Source organism: Biomphalaria glabrata, chromosome 2 (genome assembly GCF_947242115.1).
Source record: "Biomphalaria glabrata chromosome 2, xgBioGlab47.1, whole genome shotgun sequence".
Classification (NCBI taxonomy): Eukaryota; Metazoa; Mollusca; class Gastropoda; family Planorbidae; genus Biomphalaria; species Biomphalaria glabrata.
Genome location: NC_074712.1, coordinates 35,913,792 through 35,933,260, shown reverse-complemented (window position 1 = coordinate 35,933,260; position 19,469 = coordinate 35,913,792). Strand labels below are relative to the sequence as shown.

At 39.0% G+C, this 19,469-nt stretch overlaps 2 protein-coding genes across 2 annotated transcripts in view; one reads left to right on the top strand and one right to left on the bottom strand.

Moving 5' to 3' along the window:
* LOC106070841 (allatostatin-A receptor-like) overlaps nucleotides 1-19,469 on the bottom strand; it is a 327,900-nt gene that overhangs the window by 97,407 nt on the left and 211,024 nt on the right. The gene's annotated exons all lie outside the window — the stretch shown is intronic.
* On the top strand, nucleotides 7,797-13,438 carry LOC129924689 (paternally-expressed gene 3 protein-like). The gene is made up of 6 exons (XM_056021178.1): nucleotides 7,797-7,901; nucleotides 8,706-8,769; nucleotides 9,591-9,901; nucleotides 10,136-11,332; nucleotides 11,432-12,736; nucleotides 12,944-13,438. Exons 1-6 carry the CDS (start codon nucleotides 7,797-7,799, stop codon nucleotides 13,436-13,438), a joined length of 3,477 nt encoding a protein of 1,158 aa, XP_055877153.1.

Below are 19,469 nucleotides of genomic sequence, written 5' to 3'. Positions count from 1 at the left end.
AATGGAAGGACAACATATGTTTACACATCATACATCGGAGCACACCTATTACACATGAGAGTGTTCTTGCAAGAGTAAAACCTACAGCAATGATGTGTGATCAATTCTCTTAAGTGCAAGGCTCGAGAAATGTTCGAATTCCATTTCCAAAGTTTGATGTGACTATCTAGACGTAGATCTATTTCGTTGAGGATGATCAGACTTTTTGAGTTTGGACTTTTCTTATTCTGGTTATATTACAGATAACCTCTACTTTACAACGGGGCTTACACTTCATAAAGCAGAACTCCTAGATATCCTGATACCTATTCATCTTGTCTAGCCACTAGTTCTTCCAATCCTGGACTCAGAAAACAATCCTATTACTTCCCCCTTTGTAGGCAAAGGTCAGCCTCCCTAACACAACAGCGACCATCTCGTAGCACAAGTCTATAAAAAGACTCACCCAAAAGGTTAATTTGACTGGGTCCTCGGCCAACCCAATATCTTCAGCATCTAGAAGGAAATACATTTAGGCCGAAACTTTGGGTTGGAATATCTTCCACATTCAATTTCTTCTTGAAACAAAAAAAAAAAATTAAAGAAAAAAAAGTTCTTATTTCAATGAGACCTTTAATACACATAGAATCAGGATTGGATATACTTAGAAAAACTAAAAATAAATAGGTTTTAATAATTGTAGAGATTATTTACTAGAAGGTGTTGAACTCTAAGATACTTAGTACTTGACAGACACTTCATTGAAAGGAAGGTTTGAGAATGACATAAATGTGTAACTCTCTCTCTCTCTCTCTCTCTCTCTCTCTCTCTCTCTGTGTGTGTGTGTGTGTGTGTGTGTCTGTGTGTGTCTGTATGTGTCTGTGTACGTGTATGTGAATGACGAACGAAAACATTACCAGTTAGAGTTACAGTTATGGTAGGAGAGTGTCGATGTGGGGCAGTGTTTAAGACTGAAACAATCAATATTACCAATATGTCCCCCCCCCCCCCCGCCTATTGGTTGGTATACAACTAAATCTACTAGAGGCTCTATATTTTGTTTCATAATTCATTATGGTTTTACAAGTTCAGTCGTTATGGGAATAGCAAATTTGAAAACTCTTGCAGAATATTAGCGAGAGCAGTTGAAGCTCACTCGTCCTGTGCAGACTTTCTGAAACACAAATATATTACAGGGCCATGTATATTTTAAGTCAATTTAGGCATATACTCAGTTATATGTGAAAGGAACTAGATTTAACTAGAATTATCTAGACTTGCGACGTGACCGTCACGTGACAGTGTGAACAACCAAAACTTTCGATTCGGTCACGTGCTATCTGTATAAGTGTAAGACTAAAAAAGTCTGTTTCACTTCTTCCCTTTGTCTTCTCAGATCGCTGTTTATGGCAAACAAAATCAAGAAAACTGTCAACCGTTTGAAACTAATACAACCCTTTAAAAGTTATTTTACTTTGCAAAAAAAAAGTTGTTTAAAAGTTCTTTTATTTCATTGATTCATTTATATCTGTAGCTTTCTCTAGCACGCTATATTTATTAGGCTGTGACCATAAATGGCCTGCGGGCCAAGTCTAGCTGGTCTGGTGAATGTCATCAGCATTGTTATCCTGACGTAGAGACGTCTTAATGTCATTGACGCTAGCCTAATGACAGTTAAGTTTGTCAGCCTAAGTCACATGCTAGCCTAGGTCTCAATATGTCACCGCTGATCAGGACGCTTGGAAAAAAACAACTCCATGACATCGTTGCGATAATTCATAGAAACATTAAATCCCAAAGTTTAAAACATAGCTCGTTAAGACTAAAATTTACTATGTAATGAAGATTTCCTTTCAATTCTTATTATTATCCCATATGCTGTAGCAATTTGTTTAAGTCTCCTTCTAAGCCAGTTTCATAAGACATGGAATGGGTTGCCTGCATCAGTAAAACCAAGGACTGAGCAGAGTGGAACTCTTTAATGTAACAAGCATGACTAGATTAACACATGGAGACACGAAGGACGTCATTAACGTCTTTTTTGAAGTATCGTCTGTAAATATAAGATAAGAACATTAAACCGATATTACAAGTTAAAGAACAACTGCCACGTGGCCTGCAAGAGAAAATATTCTTTTTTTTTTTGGTAATCGTATTTGAAGCTTATACAAAATTTCCGTATCGAATGCATACAATAATCGATTTTTTAAAAAATATTACTCGACCAATCAGAAGAGTTCTTGGATCAGACACAGTTGTACAAATGTCTACAAGGAGAATCGATTCCCTTTAGTCAGCACAATAGAAAGTCGAAAAGACAAAATGACGACATAGTGTGGCGGGGCGGGGGGTGAGGTCCTAGAAGATGTAATTGTCCATAAATGTCCATGTTGTAGTCTGGTCCTCACTTGGTCTGGTCATGAGATGACTTACTTCCGAGACTCATTTCCTCATCCTGGTCCAACCAAAGTGAAAGACGGTGTAGTTTTTAAATATGACGTCGTCCCAGGGCTGAAATCTCGCCATTGTGTCAGGGAACTAGTTACATCCGGGACATTTCTTTTGACGTCTGCTAAGGTCACTTCCTACAAAGGTTTTTGAAGATTTTTGGTCACTAGCTCAATGTGTCTCTATTGATTTTTTTTGTTTTGAATATTACAATGATGTCTGGTTGCATCTTTGTTGTTACTTGTGAGACCGTTGAATACTATCAACTTGACTGCCTAGAGTCTAGAGGGAAAGTGTTAGAGCGAAGTTACCAATACTCCCTTAAGGAGGGAAGGGGCACCACTGCTGACAGATAAAAGCAATATTTCCATGAAGTAAACATATTTAAGACTATCTACCTCTAACACCCAGCCGGGCTCTACTTGTACGTATATTGCATGCTAACGTAAATGTCTTTCCGCTCTACAGCAAATGGAAGATACACTTTTCGAAAGCAGCCCTAATGTTTTGACGAGTAAAGGGGCTAACAAGCCTTAATAATAACAGTACATCCTCTTACAATAGAACACGGTAATAATCTCTCTCTATAATTCTCTCATGGCTCAACAGTTTGGATACCTCGAAGGAAAGATCACTCTTTTATTTCTGCAAGTAGGACTAGAGTTACCCCACGTAACTTTAGCGGCTAAAAAAAGAGGGGGGGGGGTGAGGAGAACAAGTAATCTACTCTGTATTCTCCCGTCACTAAATAGCAGGGCCGGACTTAACCATTGTGGGGCCCTATATGAAACGGATTTCGCGGGGCCAAGTTTGTTTCCCATAATTTAGTTATTCTGACCATTCATAAAAAGATTTAATACTAAAACAACTGTTTTGAAATGTTAAAACTAAGCTAAACAGTTCATACACAGTGTTACTATAAGCATTCTATATCCCATGTCTAGCTAAGTTGTCTACCATAACTACACGGATCATTCTTTTTTGTGAAGGTACGCAACGGTACGGCGTACCGGCACCTTTATAAAATATTACTTTTCTTGTATTTTAACGTATATTATTAATTTATTAGTAGTTAATAGTAAGGCAATCAATCGCTGACTACCGGCACCTAATCAATGAGTACCGGCACCTATTTTTTTTTTACAAAAAAAGCACTGTATATTATATATAATATATATATATATATATAAATATATATATATATAAATATATAATATATATATATATATATATATATATATATATATATATATAGAGAGAGAGAGAGAGAGAGAGAGGCCTATGTATATTTAAAGTCTTTTGGTGAAAAAAAAACAAAAGTAAATAGATTTTATTTGGATTATGTTGCTTACTAAAAGTTACAATGAAAATCTTGCTATGTGATTATTAAATATATTTTAATAATCCACCATTTATTGATATAATTTCATTATCTTAGGTCTACAACGGAGAGGATGTAACAAACACACACACAGTGGTCAACCTTAGATAGCAACAAACACACACACACACACACGATAAGTGGTAGTCAACTTTAGATAGCAACAAACACACACACACACACGATAAGTGGTAGTCAACTTTAGATAGCAACAAACACACACACACACACGATAAGTGGTAGTCAACTTTAGATAGCAACAAACACACACACACACGATAAGTGGTAGTCAACTTAAGATAGCAACAAACACACACACACACGATAAGTGGTAGTCAACTTTAGATAGCAACAAACACACACACACACGATAAGTGGTAGTCAACTTTAGATAGCAACAAACACACACACACACCATAAGTGGTAGTCAACATTAGATAGCAACAAACACACACACACACACGATAAGTGGTAGTCAACTTTAGATAGCAACAAACACACACACACACACACACACGATAAGTGGTAGTCAACTTTAGATAGCAACAAACACACACACACACACACGATAAGTGGTAGTCAACTTTAGATAGCAACAAACAAACACACACACACACACGATAAGTGGTAGTCAACTTTAGATAGCAACAAACACACACACACACCATAAGTGGTAGTCAACTTTAGATAGCAACAAACACACACACACACACACCATAAGTGGTAGTCAACTTTAGATAGCAACAAACACACACGATAAGTGGTAGTCAACTTTAGATAGCAACAAACACACACACACACCATAAGTGGTAGTCAACTTTAGATAGCAACAAACACACACACACACGATAAGTGGTAGTCAACTTAAGATAGCAACAAACACACACACACACGATAAGTGGTAGTCAACTTTAGATAGCAACAAACACACACACACACGATAAGTGGTAGTCAACATTAGATAGCAACAAACACACACACACACACACGATAAGTGGTAGTCAACTTTAGATAGCAACAAACACACACACACACACACACGATAAGTGGTAGTCAACTTTAGATAGCAACAAACACACACACACACACACGATAAGTGGTAGTCAACTTTAGATAGCAACAAACAAACACACACACACACGATAAGTGGTAGTCAACTTTAGATAGCAACAAACACACACACACACACCATAAGTGGTAGTCAACTTTAGATAGCAACAAACACACACACACACCATAAGTGGTAGTCAACTTTAGATAGCAACAAACACACACGATAAGTGGTAGTCAACTTTAGATAGTAACAAACACACACACACACCATAAGTGGTAGTCAACTTTAGATAGCAACAAACAAACACACACACACACGATAAGCGGTAGTCAACTTTAGATAGCAACAAACACACACACACACCATAAGTGGTAGTCAACTTTAGATAGCAACAAACACACACACACACGATAAGCGGTAGTCAACTTTAGATAGCAACAAACACACACACACACGATAAGCGGTAGTCAACTTTAGATAGCAACAAACACACACACACGATAAGTGGTAGTCAACTTTAGAAAGCAACAAACACACAAACACACGATAAGTGGTAGTCAACTTTAGATAGCAACAAACAAACACACACACACACGATAAGTGTTAGTCAACTTTAGATAGCAACAAACAAACACACACACACGATAAGTGGTAGTCAACTTTAGATAGCAACAAACAAACACACACACAATAAGTGGTAGTCAACTTTACATAGCAACAAACACACACACAAACACGATAAGTGGTAGTCAACTTTAGATAGCAACAAACAAACACACACACGATAAGCGGTAGTCAACTTTAAATAGCAACAAACAAACACACACACACACGATAAGTGGTAGTCAACTTTAGATAGCAACAAACAAACACACACACACGATAAGTGGTAGTCAACTTTAGATATTAACAAACACACACACACACGATAAGTGGTAGTCAACTTTAGATAGCAACAAACACACACACACACACACCATAAGTGGTAGTCAACTTTAGATAGCAACAAACACACACACACGATAAGTGGTAGTCAACTTTAGATAGCAACAAACACACACACACACGATAAGTGGTAGTCAACTTAAGATAGCAACAAACACACAAACACACGATAAGTGGTAGTCAACTTTAGATAGCAACAAACACACACACACACGATAAGTGGTAGTCAACTTTAGATAGCAACAAACACACACACACACATCATAAGTGGTAGTCAACATTAGATAGCAACAAACACACACACACACACGATAAGTGGTAGTCAACTTTAGATAGCAACAAACACACACACACACACACACGATAAGTGGTAGTCAACTTTAGATAGCAACAAACACACACACACACACACGATAAGTGGTAGTCAACTTTAGATAGCAACAAACAAACACACACACAATAAGTGGTAGTCAACTTTAGATAGCAACAAACACACACACACACCATAAGTGGTAGTCAACTTTAGATAGCAACAAACACACACACACACCATAAGTGGTAGTCAACTTTAGATAGCAACAAACACACACGATAAGTGGTAGTCAACTTTAGATAGCAACAAACACACACACACACCATAAGTGGTAGTCAACTTTAGATAGCAACAAACAAACACACACACACACGATAAGCGGTAGTCAACTTTAGATAGCAACAAACACACACTAACCATAAGTGGTAGTCAACTTTAGATAGCAACAAACACACACACACACGATAAGTGGTAGTCCACTTTAGAAAGCAACAAACACACACACACACGATAAGTGGTAGTCAACTTTAGATAGCAACAAACAAACACACACACACACGATAAGTGTTAGTCAACTTTAGATAGCAACAAACAAACACACACACACGATAAGTGGTAGTTAACTTTAGATAGCAACAAACAAACACACACACGATAAGTGGTAGTCAACTTTAGATAGCAACAAACACACACACACGATAAGTGGTAGTCAACTTTAGATAGCAACAAACAAACACACACACGATAAGCGGTAGTCAACTTTAGATAGCAACAAACACACACACACACACACGATAAGTGGTAGTCAACTTTAGATAGCAACAAACAAACACACACACACGGTAAGTGGTAGTCAACTTTAGATATTAACAAACACACACACACACGATAAGTGGTAGTCAACTTTAGATAGCAACAAACACACACACACACACCATAAGTGGTAGTCAACTTTAGATAGCAACAAACACACACACACGATAAGTGGTAGTCAACTTTAGATAGCAACAAACACACACACACACGATAAGTGGTAGTCAACTTTAGATAGCAACAAACACACACACACACACCATAAGTGGTAGTCAACTTTAGATAGCAATAGTATTGATGTCAACCTTTCAAAAATAATTAATCAAAGACTTAATTTCGATTACTGATTACTCATTAAAATGTGATTTAATAGCTTGCAAATATTAAGTGCAATTATTATCTACACTTTTGATAGATACGCTTTAAGTTCACTCCATAATTGACGTTCTCTCTCTCTCTCTCTCTCTCTCTCTCTCTCTCTCTTTCTCTGTCTTACTTACGTTGTGTGCACTGCAGACGATATATCAACAATTTACTTTGACAATAGAAGCACTCAGTTTACAAGAACAGAGTCTGACTTCTGTTGTGACAGTCACAATTTTGTTTCCCTCGTGGCATTATGGGTGTACAAAAATAAAAAGAACCATCGATCTGGACCCGTGGCTCCATTGAAGACATTGTTGAAAGCTTGTAGAATTAATCTTTTATGTGTTAGTGCCATATCTGTTTGCCCCACCCCTCTTGCCCCCTCTCTCGTCTTCCTGTCTCTCCCACACACATATATACACACACTCACCCAGTCTGTGTGTCTTGCATTGTTTGAAAAGGAAATTTAAACATAAACATGTCCACGTGACTAGACAATGTCATGTGATGAGATCCACTTTGAGTTACGAACTGGTTCAGCGAAAACTGTCTGGAAAGAAGACAAAAGATTTCAAGACGGACCCGAAACTCTAGATTTGGATGTAAGAATCTCAATTTGAACTTTGTATTCTGATGAATCGCCAGTCACGTCCAACATACAACTGCAAGGGGACTTTGGACGCCCACTTGTTACTAAACACCAGTGAAACACACCCTGGACGCCCACTCTTTGCTTTACGCCAGTGTTTCTCAAAGTTTAACTACTGACGTCCTATAAAACAATACATTTACATTCTCACCCCAACCACCACCACCACTCCTCTGGTGACTAGAAGGGTCTGTGGTAGTGCTTAAAACTACTCCTCTGGTGACTAGAAAGGCCTGGGGTAGTGCTTTAAACTACTCCTCTGGTAACTAGAAAGGTCTGGGGTAGTGTTGTTAACTACTCCTCTGGTGACTAGAAAGGTCTGGGGTAGAGCTTTAGACTACTCCTCTGGTGACTAGAAAGGTCTGGGGTAGTGCTTTAAACTACTCCTCTGGTGACTAGAAAGGTCTGAGGTAGAGCTTCAGTATTGTATTCTCCTGACGTCCACAGCGCAGTATTTCTCCTAGTAAGAACAGTAAAGGTGAAATAAAGCTAAAGAAGCTGTGGGGCAGGTCAATATAATGATATCATTTTATAATAAGTTTAATCGTAGTCAGTTCATCCTCATGTTCAGAAAGACGTTTTTGTGGTGGGCCTGTTTCCTTCAGGCAATGGAAGTCAACAGAACAAAGTGCAGACGTATGGAAATGTCTTTTTCAGAAGAATATTTTGAATATCATTCTCTCCTCTAGTTTCTTTCTGTTTTATTTAGCCTTGTTCAAGTCTTTTACTTTTGTCTTCTGTTTCTTTCTGTTTTTAGCTTCCGTCACTGTCTTCTTCGGTTTGTCTTTTGTTAGTGTATTCTGTTTACATCTTCTGTGTCGGTTTGTCTTTTGTTAGTGTATTCTGTTTACATCTTCTGTGTCGGTTTGTCTTTTGTTAGTGTATTCTGTTTACATCTTCTGTGTCGGTTTGTCTTTTCTTAGTGTATTCTGTTTACATCTTCTGTTTCGGTTTGTCTTTTGTTAGTGTATTCTGTTTACATCTTCTGTGTCGGTTTGTCTTTTGTTAGTGTATTCTGTTTACATCTTCTGTTTCGGTTTGTCTTTTGTTAGTGTATTCTGTTTACATCTTCTGTTTCGGTTTGTCTTTTGTTAGTGTATTCTGTTTCTGCTACTTTCTGTCTACTGGCCATGCACTTTATACTTTTACCATATCTCAGAGAAAGTGTCTTGCTTTTATTTCATTCTGAGCTACTAAGTAACGGTGTGACGATTGTCAATTTGAGATGAAAGATTCACTGCTATTGGTAACCAAACACGTATCGATACTTATGATAGAATTACTGCTCTTGGTGACCACTGACCACACACATATCGATACAAAATAAAAGACTCAATGCTACTTGTGATAACACACGTATCGATACTAATGATAGAATTACTACTCTTGGTGACCACAAACTTTTTGATACAAATGAAAGACTTACAGCTACGGATAACAGCAAAAGTATCGATACAAAAGAAAGACTCAATGCTATTGACACACGTATCGATGCAGATGAAAGACAACTATTGATAACTGCACACGTATCGAGACAGCCGAAAGACTCAATGTTATCGATAGCCGTTCACGTATCGATACCGATCAGTGTCAGCTTAAGACTCACTTGTGGTGATCACGTTTGTATTGACACCAACATCAGTTCAACCAGAGTATGAGAAATACACAGAACAGACAGAGTATGTGAAGTACACAGAACAGACAGAGTATGTGAAGTACACAGAACAGTCAGAGTATGTGAAGTACACAGAACAGACAGAGTATGTGAAGTACACAGAACAGACAGAGTATGTGAAGTACACAGAACAGACAGAGTATGTGAAGTACACAGAACAGACAGAGTATGGGAAGTACACAGAACAGACAGAGTATGGGAAGTACACAGAACAGACAGAGTATGGGAAGTATACAGAACCACCAGAGTATGTGAAGTATACAGAACCACCAGAGTATGTGAAGTATACATAACCACCAGAGTATGTGAAGTATACAGAACCACCAGAGTATGTGAAGTATACAGAACCACCAGAGTATGTGAAGTATACAGAACCACCAGAGTATGTGAAGTATACAGAACCACCAGAGTATGTGAAGTATACAGAACCACCAGAGTATGTGAAGTACACAGAACAGACAGAGTATGTGAAGTACACAGAACCACCAGAGTATGTGAAGTACACAGAACAGACAGAGTATGTGAAGTATACAGAACCACCAGAGTATGGGAAGTATACAGAACCACCACAGTATGGGAAATACACAGAACAGACAGAGTATGTGAAGTACACAGAACAGACAGAGTATGTGAAGTACACAGAACAGACAGAGTATGTGAAGTACACAGAACAGACAGAGTATGTGAAGTACACAGAACAGACAGAGTATGTGAAGTACACAGAACAGACAGAGTATGGGAAGTACACAAAACAGACAGAGTATGTGAAGTACACAGAAACACCAGAGTATGTGAAGTATACAGAACCACCAGAGTATGGGAAGTATACAGAACTACCAGAGTATGTGAAGTACACAGAACAGACAGAGTATGTGAAGTACACAGAACAGACAGAGTATGTGAAGTACACAGAACAGACAGAGTATGTGAAGTACACAGAAAAGACAGAGTATGTGAAGTACACAGAACAGACAGAGTATGTGAAGTATACAGAACCACCAGAGTATGTGAAGTATACAGAACCACCAGAGTATGGGAAGTACACAGAACAGACAGAGTATGTGAAGTATACAGAACCACCAGAGTATGGGAAGTACACAGAACAGACAGAGTATGTGAAGTACACAGAACAGACAGAGTATGTGAAGTACACAGAACAGACAGAGTATGTGAAGTACACAGAACAGACAGAGTATGTGAAGTACACAGAACAGACAGAGTATGTGAAGTACACAGAACAGACAGAGTATGTGAAGTACACAGAAAAGACAGAGTATGTGAAGTACACAGAACAGACAGAGTATGTGAAGTACACAGAACAGACAGAGTATGTGAAGTACACAGAACAGACAGAGTATGTGAAGTACACAGAACAGACAGAGTATGTGAAGTACACAGAACAGACAGAGTATGTGAAGTACACAGAACAGACAGAATATGTGAAGTACACAGAACAGACAGAGTATGTGAAGTACACAGAACAGACAGAGTATGGGAAGTACACAGAACAGACAGAGTATGTGAAGTACACAGAACAGACAGAGTATGTGAAGTACACAGAACAGACAGAGTATGTGAAGTATACAGAACAACCAGAGTATGGGAAGTACACAGAACAGACAGAGTATGTGAAGTACACAGAACAGACAGAGTATGTGAAGTACACAGAACAGACAGAGTATGTGAAGTATACAGAACCACCAGAGTATGTGAAGTACACAGAACCACCAGAGTATGTGAAGTACACAGAACAGACAGAGTATGTGAAGTACACAGAACCACCAGAGTATGTGAAGTACACAGAACAGACAGAGTATGTGAAGTATACAGAACCACCAGAGTATGGGAAGTATACAGAACCACCACAGTATGGGAAATACACAGAACAGACAGAGTATGTGAAGTACACAGAACAGACAGAGTATGTGAAGTACACAGAACAGACAGAGTATGTGAAGTACACAGAACAGACAGAGTATGTGAAGTACACAGAACAGACAGATTATGTGAAGTACACAGAACAGACAGAGTATGTGAAGTACACAGAACAGACAGAGTATGGGAAGTACACAAAACAGACAGAGTATGTGAAGTACACAGAACCACCAGAGTATGTGAAGTATACAGAACCACCAGAGTATGGGAAGTATACAGAACTACCAGAGTATGTGAAGTACACAGAACAGACAGAGTATGTGAAGTACACAGAACAGACAGAGTATGTGAAGTACACAGAACAGACAGAGTATGTGAAGTATACAGAACCACCAGAGTATGGGAAGTACACAGAACAGACAGAGTATGTGAAGTACACAGAACAGACAGAGTATGTGAAGTACACAGAACAGACAGAGTATGTGAAGTATACAGAACCACCAGAGTATGGGAAGTACACAGAACAGACAGAGTATGTGAAGTACACAGAACAGACAGAGTATGTGAAGTACACAGAACAGACAGAGTATGTGAAGTATACAGAACCACCAGAGTATGTGAAGTACACAGAACAGACAGAGTATGTGAAGTACACAGAACAGACAGAGTATGTGAAGTACACAGAAAAGACAGAGTATGTGAAGTACACAGAACAGACAGAGTATGTGAAGTACACAGAACAGACAGAGTATGTGAAGTACACAGAACAGACAGAGTATGTGAAGTACACAGAACAGACAGAGTATGTGAAGTACACAGAACAGACAGAGTATGTGAAGTACACAGAACAGACAGAATATGTGAAGTACACAGAACAGACAGAGTATGTGAAGTACACAGAACAGACAGAGTATGGGAAGTACACAGAACAGACAGAGTATGTGAAGTACACAGAACAGACAGAGTATGTGAAGTACACAGAACAGACAGAGTATGTGAAGTATACAGAACCACCAGAGTATGGGAAGTACACAGAACAGACAGAGTATGTGAAGTACACAGAACAGACAGAGTATGTGAAGTACACAGAACAGACAGAGTATGTGAAGTACACAGAACCACCAGAGTATGTGAAGTATACAGAACCACCAGAGTATGTGAAGTATACAGAACCACCAGAGTATGTGAAGTACACAGAACCACCAGAGTATGTGAAATACACAGAACCACCAGAGTATGTGAAGTACACAGAACAGACAGAGTATGTGAAGTACACAGAACAGACAGAGTATGTGAAGTACACAGAACCACCAGAGTATGTGAAGTATACAGAACCACCAGAGTATGTGAAGTATACAGAACCACCAGAGTATGTGAAGTACACAGAACCACCAGAGTATGTGAAGTACACAGAACCACCAGAGTATGTGAAGTACACAGAACAGACAGAGTATGTGAAGTACACAGAACAGACAGAGTATGTGAAGTACACAGAACAGACAGAGTATGGGAAGTACACAGAACAGACAGAGTATGTGAAGTACACAGAACAGACAGAGTATGTGAAGTACACAGAACAGACAGAGTATGGGAAGTACACAGAACAGACAGAGTATGGGAAGTACACAGAACAGACAGAGTATGTGAAGTACACAGAACAGACAGAGTATGTGAAGTACACAGAACAGACAGAGTATGTGAAGTACACAGAACAGACAGAGTATGAGAAGTACACAGAACAGACAGAGTATGTGAAGTACACAGAACAGACAGAGTATGTGAAGTACACAGAACAGACAGAGTATGTGAAGTACACAGAACAGACAGAGTATGGGAAGTACACAGAACAGACAGAGTATGGGAAGTACACAGAACCACCAGAGTATGGGAAATACACAGAACAACCAGAGTGTGGGAAGTACACAGAAAAGAAATCTTAGAAACAAAAACAAAACAGCAACACCGGACGCTACCGTCTTGAAAAGGACTCTACTGGTAAAGTGAATTACTGAAACTTTCGATCCTTCAATCGTGAGCTCCTCCCCTTCCCCTATACTGAGTATGGGATACATCACCCCCCCCCCTCCCGCCCCTCTGATTCTTTATTAACCCAATTTCCCGTCAACATTAGTCTAGCAGGGGGGGGGGGCTCAAACCAGACGATCATTAGAGGGCTTCAATTATCGTGTTGTGCCCACCTCAGTACTGCCCCCCCCCTTTTTCTCTCCTGTGATATGTGGACATCTACAAGATGTGATCAATATTTATTCGGCCATGAGCTGGACAACTGGACATTTGTACATCCATAAAAATGTACAGAGAACTCTAAACTAGCAGTTTAACACAAGAGACGGTCAAAGCGGTGACCGGTTCTTAGACCACTTTAGACAATTCTGGGCTAGAGAAATACATCAACCAATGTACTATTGTGTTAGGTGATAGCATAAAGGTGGTGGGTTTAAACCGCGCAAAAAAAAATTCCTTTCTTGGTTTATTTTCATAAAGTCTAGCTCATTCTTTTTGTGAAACATTGTTCACCGATCACAATTGAACTAATGTCAATAGAACAGATGTAAGAAGGTTCTGCGGAGTAGGTCATGGTGCATTCACTGAGGATGTCGGGATATCAAATATATGCACACTTTTAAGAAACTCTAGAGGACTTCTAAAAATATTTTTAAAATAATAATTGTATAATTTTCTGGAAAAGAACCAGACAATACAAATAAGACCTAAATAAGACCACAGCTACTCAGGTATGAACTAAATAAGACCACAGCTACTCAGGTATGAACTAAATAAGACCACAGCTACTCAGGTATGAACTAAATAAGACCACAGCTACTCAGGTATGAACTAAATAAGACCACACCTACTCAGGTATGAAATAAATAAGACCACACTTACTCAGGTATGAACTAAATAAGACCACACCTACTCAGATATGAAATAAATAAGACCACACCTACTCAGGTATGAACTAAATAAGACCACACCTACTCACGTATGAACTAAATAAGACCACACCTACTCAGATATGAACTAAATAAGACCACACCTACTCAGGTATGAAATAAATAAGACCACACCTACTCAGGTATGAACTAAATAAGACCACACCTACTCAGGTATGAAATAAATAAGACCACACCTACTCAGGTATGAAATAAATAAGACCACACCTACTCACGTATGAACTAAATAAGACCACACCTACTCACGTATGAACTAAATAAGACCACAGCTACTCAGGTATGAACTAAATAAGACCACAGCTACTCACGTATGAACTAAATAAGACCACAGCTACTCAGGTATGAACTAAATAAGACCACACCTACTCACGTATGAACTAAATAAGACCACACCTACTCAGATATGAAATAAATAAGACCACACCTACTCACGTATGAACTAAATAAGTCCACACCTACTCACGTATGAACTAAATAAGACCACACCTACTCACGTATGAACTAAATAAGACCACACCTACTCAGGTATGAACTAAATAAGACCACAGCTACTCACGTATGAACTAAATAAGACCACAGCTACTCACGTATGAACTAAATAAGACCACAGCTACTCAGGTATGAACTAAATAAGACCACACCTACTCAGGTATGAACTAAATAAGACCACACCTACTCACGTATGAACTAAATAAGACCACACCTACTCAGGTATGAACTAAATAAGACCACAGCTACTCAGGTTATTCCAGAAGAAAGTCAATAGAAAGATGGATCTAGGGAGCAAACGTATACAATACAAGCAAGTCCAATATAACAAATACTTTAAAAAGCATTAGCAAAGTTTACATAGAGTGACAGGAATCAACCAAGTAATTAATTTTAATAGGCCTACACTAACAATAATAGATTTATTCGATTGAAAATAGTTTTACTAAGTGTTTTTGTAGAGCTCAACTTTCATGTTTAGAGCATGTTCAGTGTGCTTTGGTCCAATCACTTTTGTGGGCCAGTGATGTGGAGGCGTGGTCCAATCACTTTTGTGGGCCAGTGATGTGGAGGCGTGGTCCAATCACTTTTGTGGGCCAGTGATGTGGAGGCGTGGTCCAATCACTTTTGTGGGCCAGTGATGTGGAGGCGTGGTCCAATCACTTTTGTGGGCCAGTGATGTGGAGGCGTGGTCCAATCACTTTTGTAGACCTGTGATGTGGAGGCGTGGTCCAATCACTTTTGTGGACCTGTGATGTGGAGGCGTGGTCCAATCACTTTTGTGGACCAGTGATGTGGAGGCGTGCTATCTGGAAGAAGGTTTCCGTGCTGCCTTTTCAAAGCAATTTAGAAAAAAAAGAAAGTTGCTCGAGTCAGAATTTGAAATGGAGCCTCCATGATGGAAGGCCGACATGTTTGCCACTGAGCTGTTCAAGTACTATAGAAGGTCTTACATTTAGATTAGAATACATTTTTATCGAAAGGCCTAATTCTCTTGACAAAGCTAATCTCCCCTTAACTTAGTACATTTCTATATAAAGCAAAATTTATTACTGTTAATTATTTTCATCGATTCTTGAGTTGTCATCGACAATTAATAATTATGCAAAGTTTAAACTTGATCCCAGAATGGAAAGTAGGAGAAATAATCTGTAAAAAAAATTCCACCCAGACAGACAGAGTGAGTTAATATAAACTTTGTAATCAAAGTTTTTATGTTTCGCGGGCTCACAATTACCAACAGATCGTCTGCTTCACTTCACCACAACACCTCCGGGTAGCAGTGGAAGATTAAAGTAGAGTATAATAGAAGTAATTGCCAGCGACTCAGGCTGAACAGATAGAGCTCCTTATAAAAATGAAGTAAATAGCATGTGTTTGTCTTGTCTAGGTCTGAACTACATCACAATACCCAGAAGTTTCTCAAAGACAGCTGGAATTCAGACTAAACAAACACTTATCTGTTTTGACGAGAGCTGATAGGCTAATGCGTATACCTACAAGTTATCTAGATAAGATTGCAGATAACGCCATCTTCTCTCCCAAGAAAGTGAACGCCAAATTAACGTAGTGTCAGGCTCTTTGCACGTGGAGTGGGCACGCGAAACTCTGCAAGGAGCAGATAAAACATCAAGGGAAGTAATAGTGATATTCTGATGTCTAGAGTATTATGACAATACATATATAAAAATATAAGTGTGTGTAAGAATATCCATTTTTTTTTTAATGTTTGTAAATTTCTTTGTTCTCAATAATTAACAAGAGAAACATTTAAAAATACATTTTAAAAAAGACATTGTCTCCATTATACAAACTTAAAATAAAACTATTATTTATTTTAAAAAATGTGCTCAAACCTGTTATCGAGTATGTACTATAACAGCGTCAGATGGAAAAACCAACGACATTACCCATTAGGCCAGAGCATGGGCGTAGCCAGGGGGGGGGTTCTTGGGGTTCAAACCCCCCCCCCGAAATGAAATCCCCCCCCCCGCAGGGAGGGGGGTGTCGGAGTTTAGTGACTGATCTTTTGCTTTAATTTTGTTTATTTAGGTGAAATTTTAATACTAAACCATCACTTGCCCTAGCACAGCCAAGGGGATTTTGAGTTTAAAAACCCCTACCAGGGGGGTTTTGAGTTGGAAACCCCCTACCAGGGGGTTTAGAGGGGTTTTGAGTTTGAAACTCCTACCAAGGGGTTTTGAGTTTGAAACCCCATGCCAGGGGGTTTTGAGTTTAAAACCCCTACCAGAGGTTTTGAGTTTAAAACCCCTTACCAGGGTTTTTAGTTTAAAACCCCCTACCAGGGATTTTGAGTTTGAAACCCCCTACCAGGGGTTTTGAGTTTGAAACCCCTTACAAGGGGGTTTTGCATTTAAATTCCCCTCTTCTATAAAAAAATGCAAACGACAATCCCAAAATTCCAAGAGCACACCTAAGAAAGATTTTGATTTTAAACCCCTCTCCAAAATTTACGATAAAATCCTCTTCAAAATACAAAAGCAAATTACACACTCAAAATTGTATGAGAGTAGCCAAAGGGGTTTTGAGTTTAAACCCCTCTTCAGCTGGGTTTGAAGCTAAAAATACCTCATCAATATAAAAAAAAAGCAAATTACGCACTCAAAAAGCTATGAGCATAGCCAAAGGGTTTTTTAGTTTAAACCCCCCGTCAGCGGGGTTTGAAGCTAAAAAATAAATCTTCAAAATAGAAAAAAAAAATCAAATTTCGCAATCAAAATGCTATGAGCGTAGCCAAGCTTATTGAGTGTTTTGAGTTTAAATTTCCATTCAGAGTGTTTGATGCTAAAAAATACCTCTTCAATATAAAAAAAAAGCAAATTTCACACTAAAATTCTTTGAGAGTAGCCAAGCCAATCGGGGGTTTTGAGTTTCAACCCCTCTCCTCCAGATGGCTTTTGTAAAAGTTTAAAACCCCTCAAGATAGTTTTGAGTTTAAACAGAGCGTTTTAAGGTTTAAAGCATCTCTTTTCAATATTATTTCTAAAGCAAACTACAGTCACCAAATTCTATGACCGTAGCTAAATGTGGTTTTGAATTAAAAAAAAACAACTCCAGATATATTTTAGATTAAAAACACCCAACAGATGATTTTGACGATATACTTCCCTTCTCGATATAACAGCGAAAGCAAAATAGTCACCTAATTTTAAAATCGTAATCAAGAGAAGTTACACGTCTACCAGTGGCTGGGCTCCATTAAAAAAGTGCAATGAAATTGAAAAACACTAAATGTGGCTCTACAAAGATGGCTAAGACGGATTTTAGGAGTCAGTTATAGAGATCGGGTCTAAATCAAGGAAATCCTATGCCGAAATGGGAGTCGACCCCTTAGTAAGACAGAGCGTCGCATGAGGTTTGCGGGACATGTTCTCCGACAAAATGAATTAAACATAATAAGAGTTGCGATGACATCTTAGTACAACTTGGCGCCATATTTCCATGAAGGTCCTCAGAGCAGGTGGGAAGAGGCTTCGGACATTGCCAGTGACAGATTTTTGTGGAAAAAGATTGCCAGCGAATGCGCCGAACTGCGCGGGAGGGTCTAAGTCAGTAAGAATAGCACATTAGGTTTTTGAAATAAAACTTTTAAATTACAAAATAATGCACTGTAGGTATCTCAGAATATGCATTTAGTTGGCTTTCAATACCAGAAATAGTGCTTGGCGGCGGGGCTTCGCCCCGCGCTGGGGGGAGCTCTCAGCGCTCCCCCAGACCCCTTGCTCTGTAAAGGCGATGGGGTCTACAATTTTTTCATTAACTCCAGGAAGGAACCTATTCTTTGGCACAATTAACGTCTTCCAAAAGAATAAAGGGTCAGAATGTAATAGAGATTAATTATGTACATACACACACACACATCCATACAAACATATATATATATACATAATTATTTGCGGGGGGGGGGGGAGAGGGGGGAGCGGTGGGGGGGGGGGAGAAAAAAATCCCCCCCCAAACCCCCCCCGAAAAAAAATCCTGGCTACGCCCATGGGCCAGAGGACATTGTATAATTATGCCATTTTTGTATTGGTACTTGCATTATATAGATCTAGACATCTAGACCTAGATCCAGACTTCTGATTTATAACTCTTAAGATCTAGATCTACCAATAGTGTATGGTTGGCACTTAATTAAAATCCATCAGCGAAGCCGATAAAGAAGGCTGCTTAGCATGGGCGTAGCCGGGGGGGGGGAGGTTTGGGGTTCAACCCCCCCCCTTTCCCGAAATGAAATCCCCCCCCCCTTGCGGAACGGAATTCAGTGACTGATTTTTTGCTTTCATTTCGTTTATTTTAGGTGAGATTTTAATACTAAATCATCACTTACCACAGCACTGCCGAAGGGGTTTTGAGTTAAATACCTCTACCAGGGGGTTTTGAGTCAAAAAATTCCTATCATGGGGTTTTAAGATAAAAATCCCTCTACCAGGGGGTTTTGAGATAAAAATCCCTCTACCAGGGGGTTTTAAGTTTAAAACCACCTACC

Bases quoted from the DNA above. Each gene is read 5' to 3' on its own strand.
- LOC129924689 (XM_056021178.1), top strand. From the start codon at position 7,797: ATGTCATGTGATGAGATCCACTTTGAGTTACGAACTGGTTCAGCGAAA. The intron at 8,770-9,590 runs GTTTGTCTTTTG...CACCAACATCAG, and splicing joins TGTTTACATCTTCTGTGTCG to TTCAACCAGAGTATGAGAAA. The intron at 12,737-12,943 runs GTGAAGTACACA...TACACAGAACAG, and splicing joins ACACAGAACCACCAGAGTAT to ACAGAGTATGTGAAGTACAC.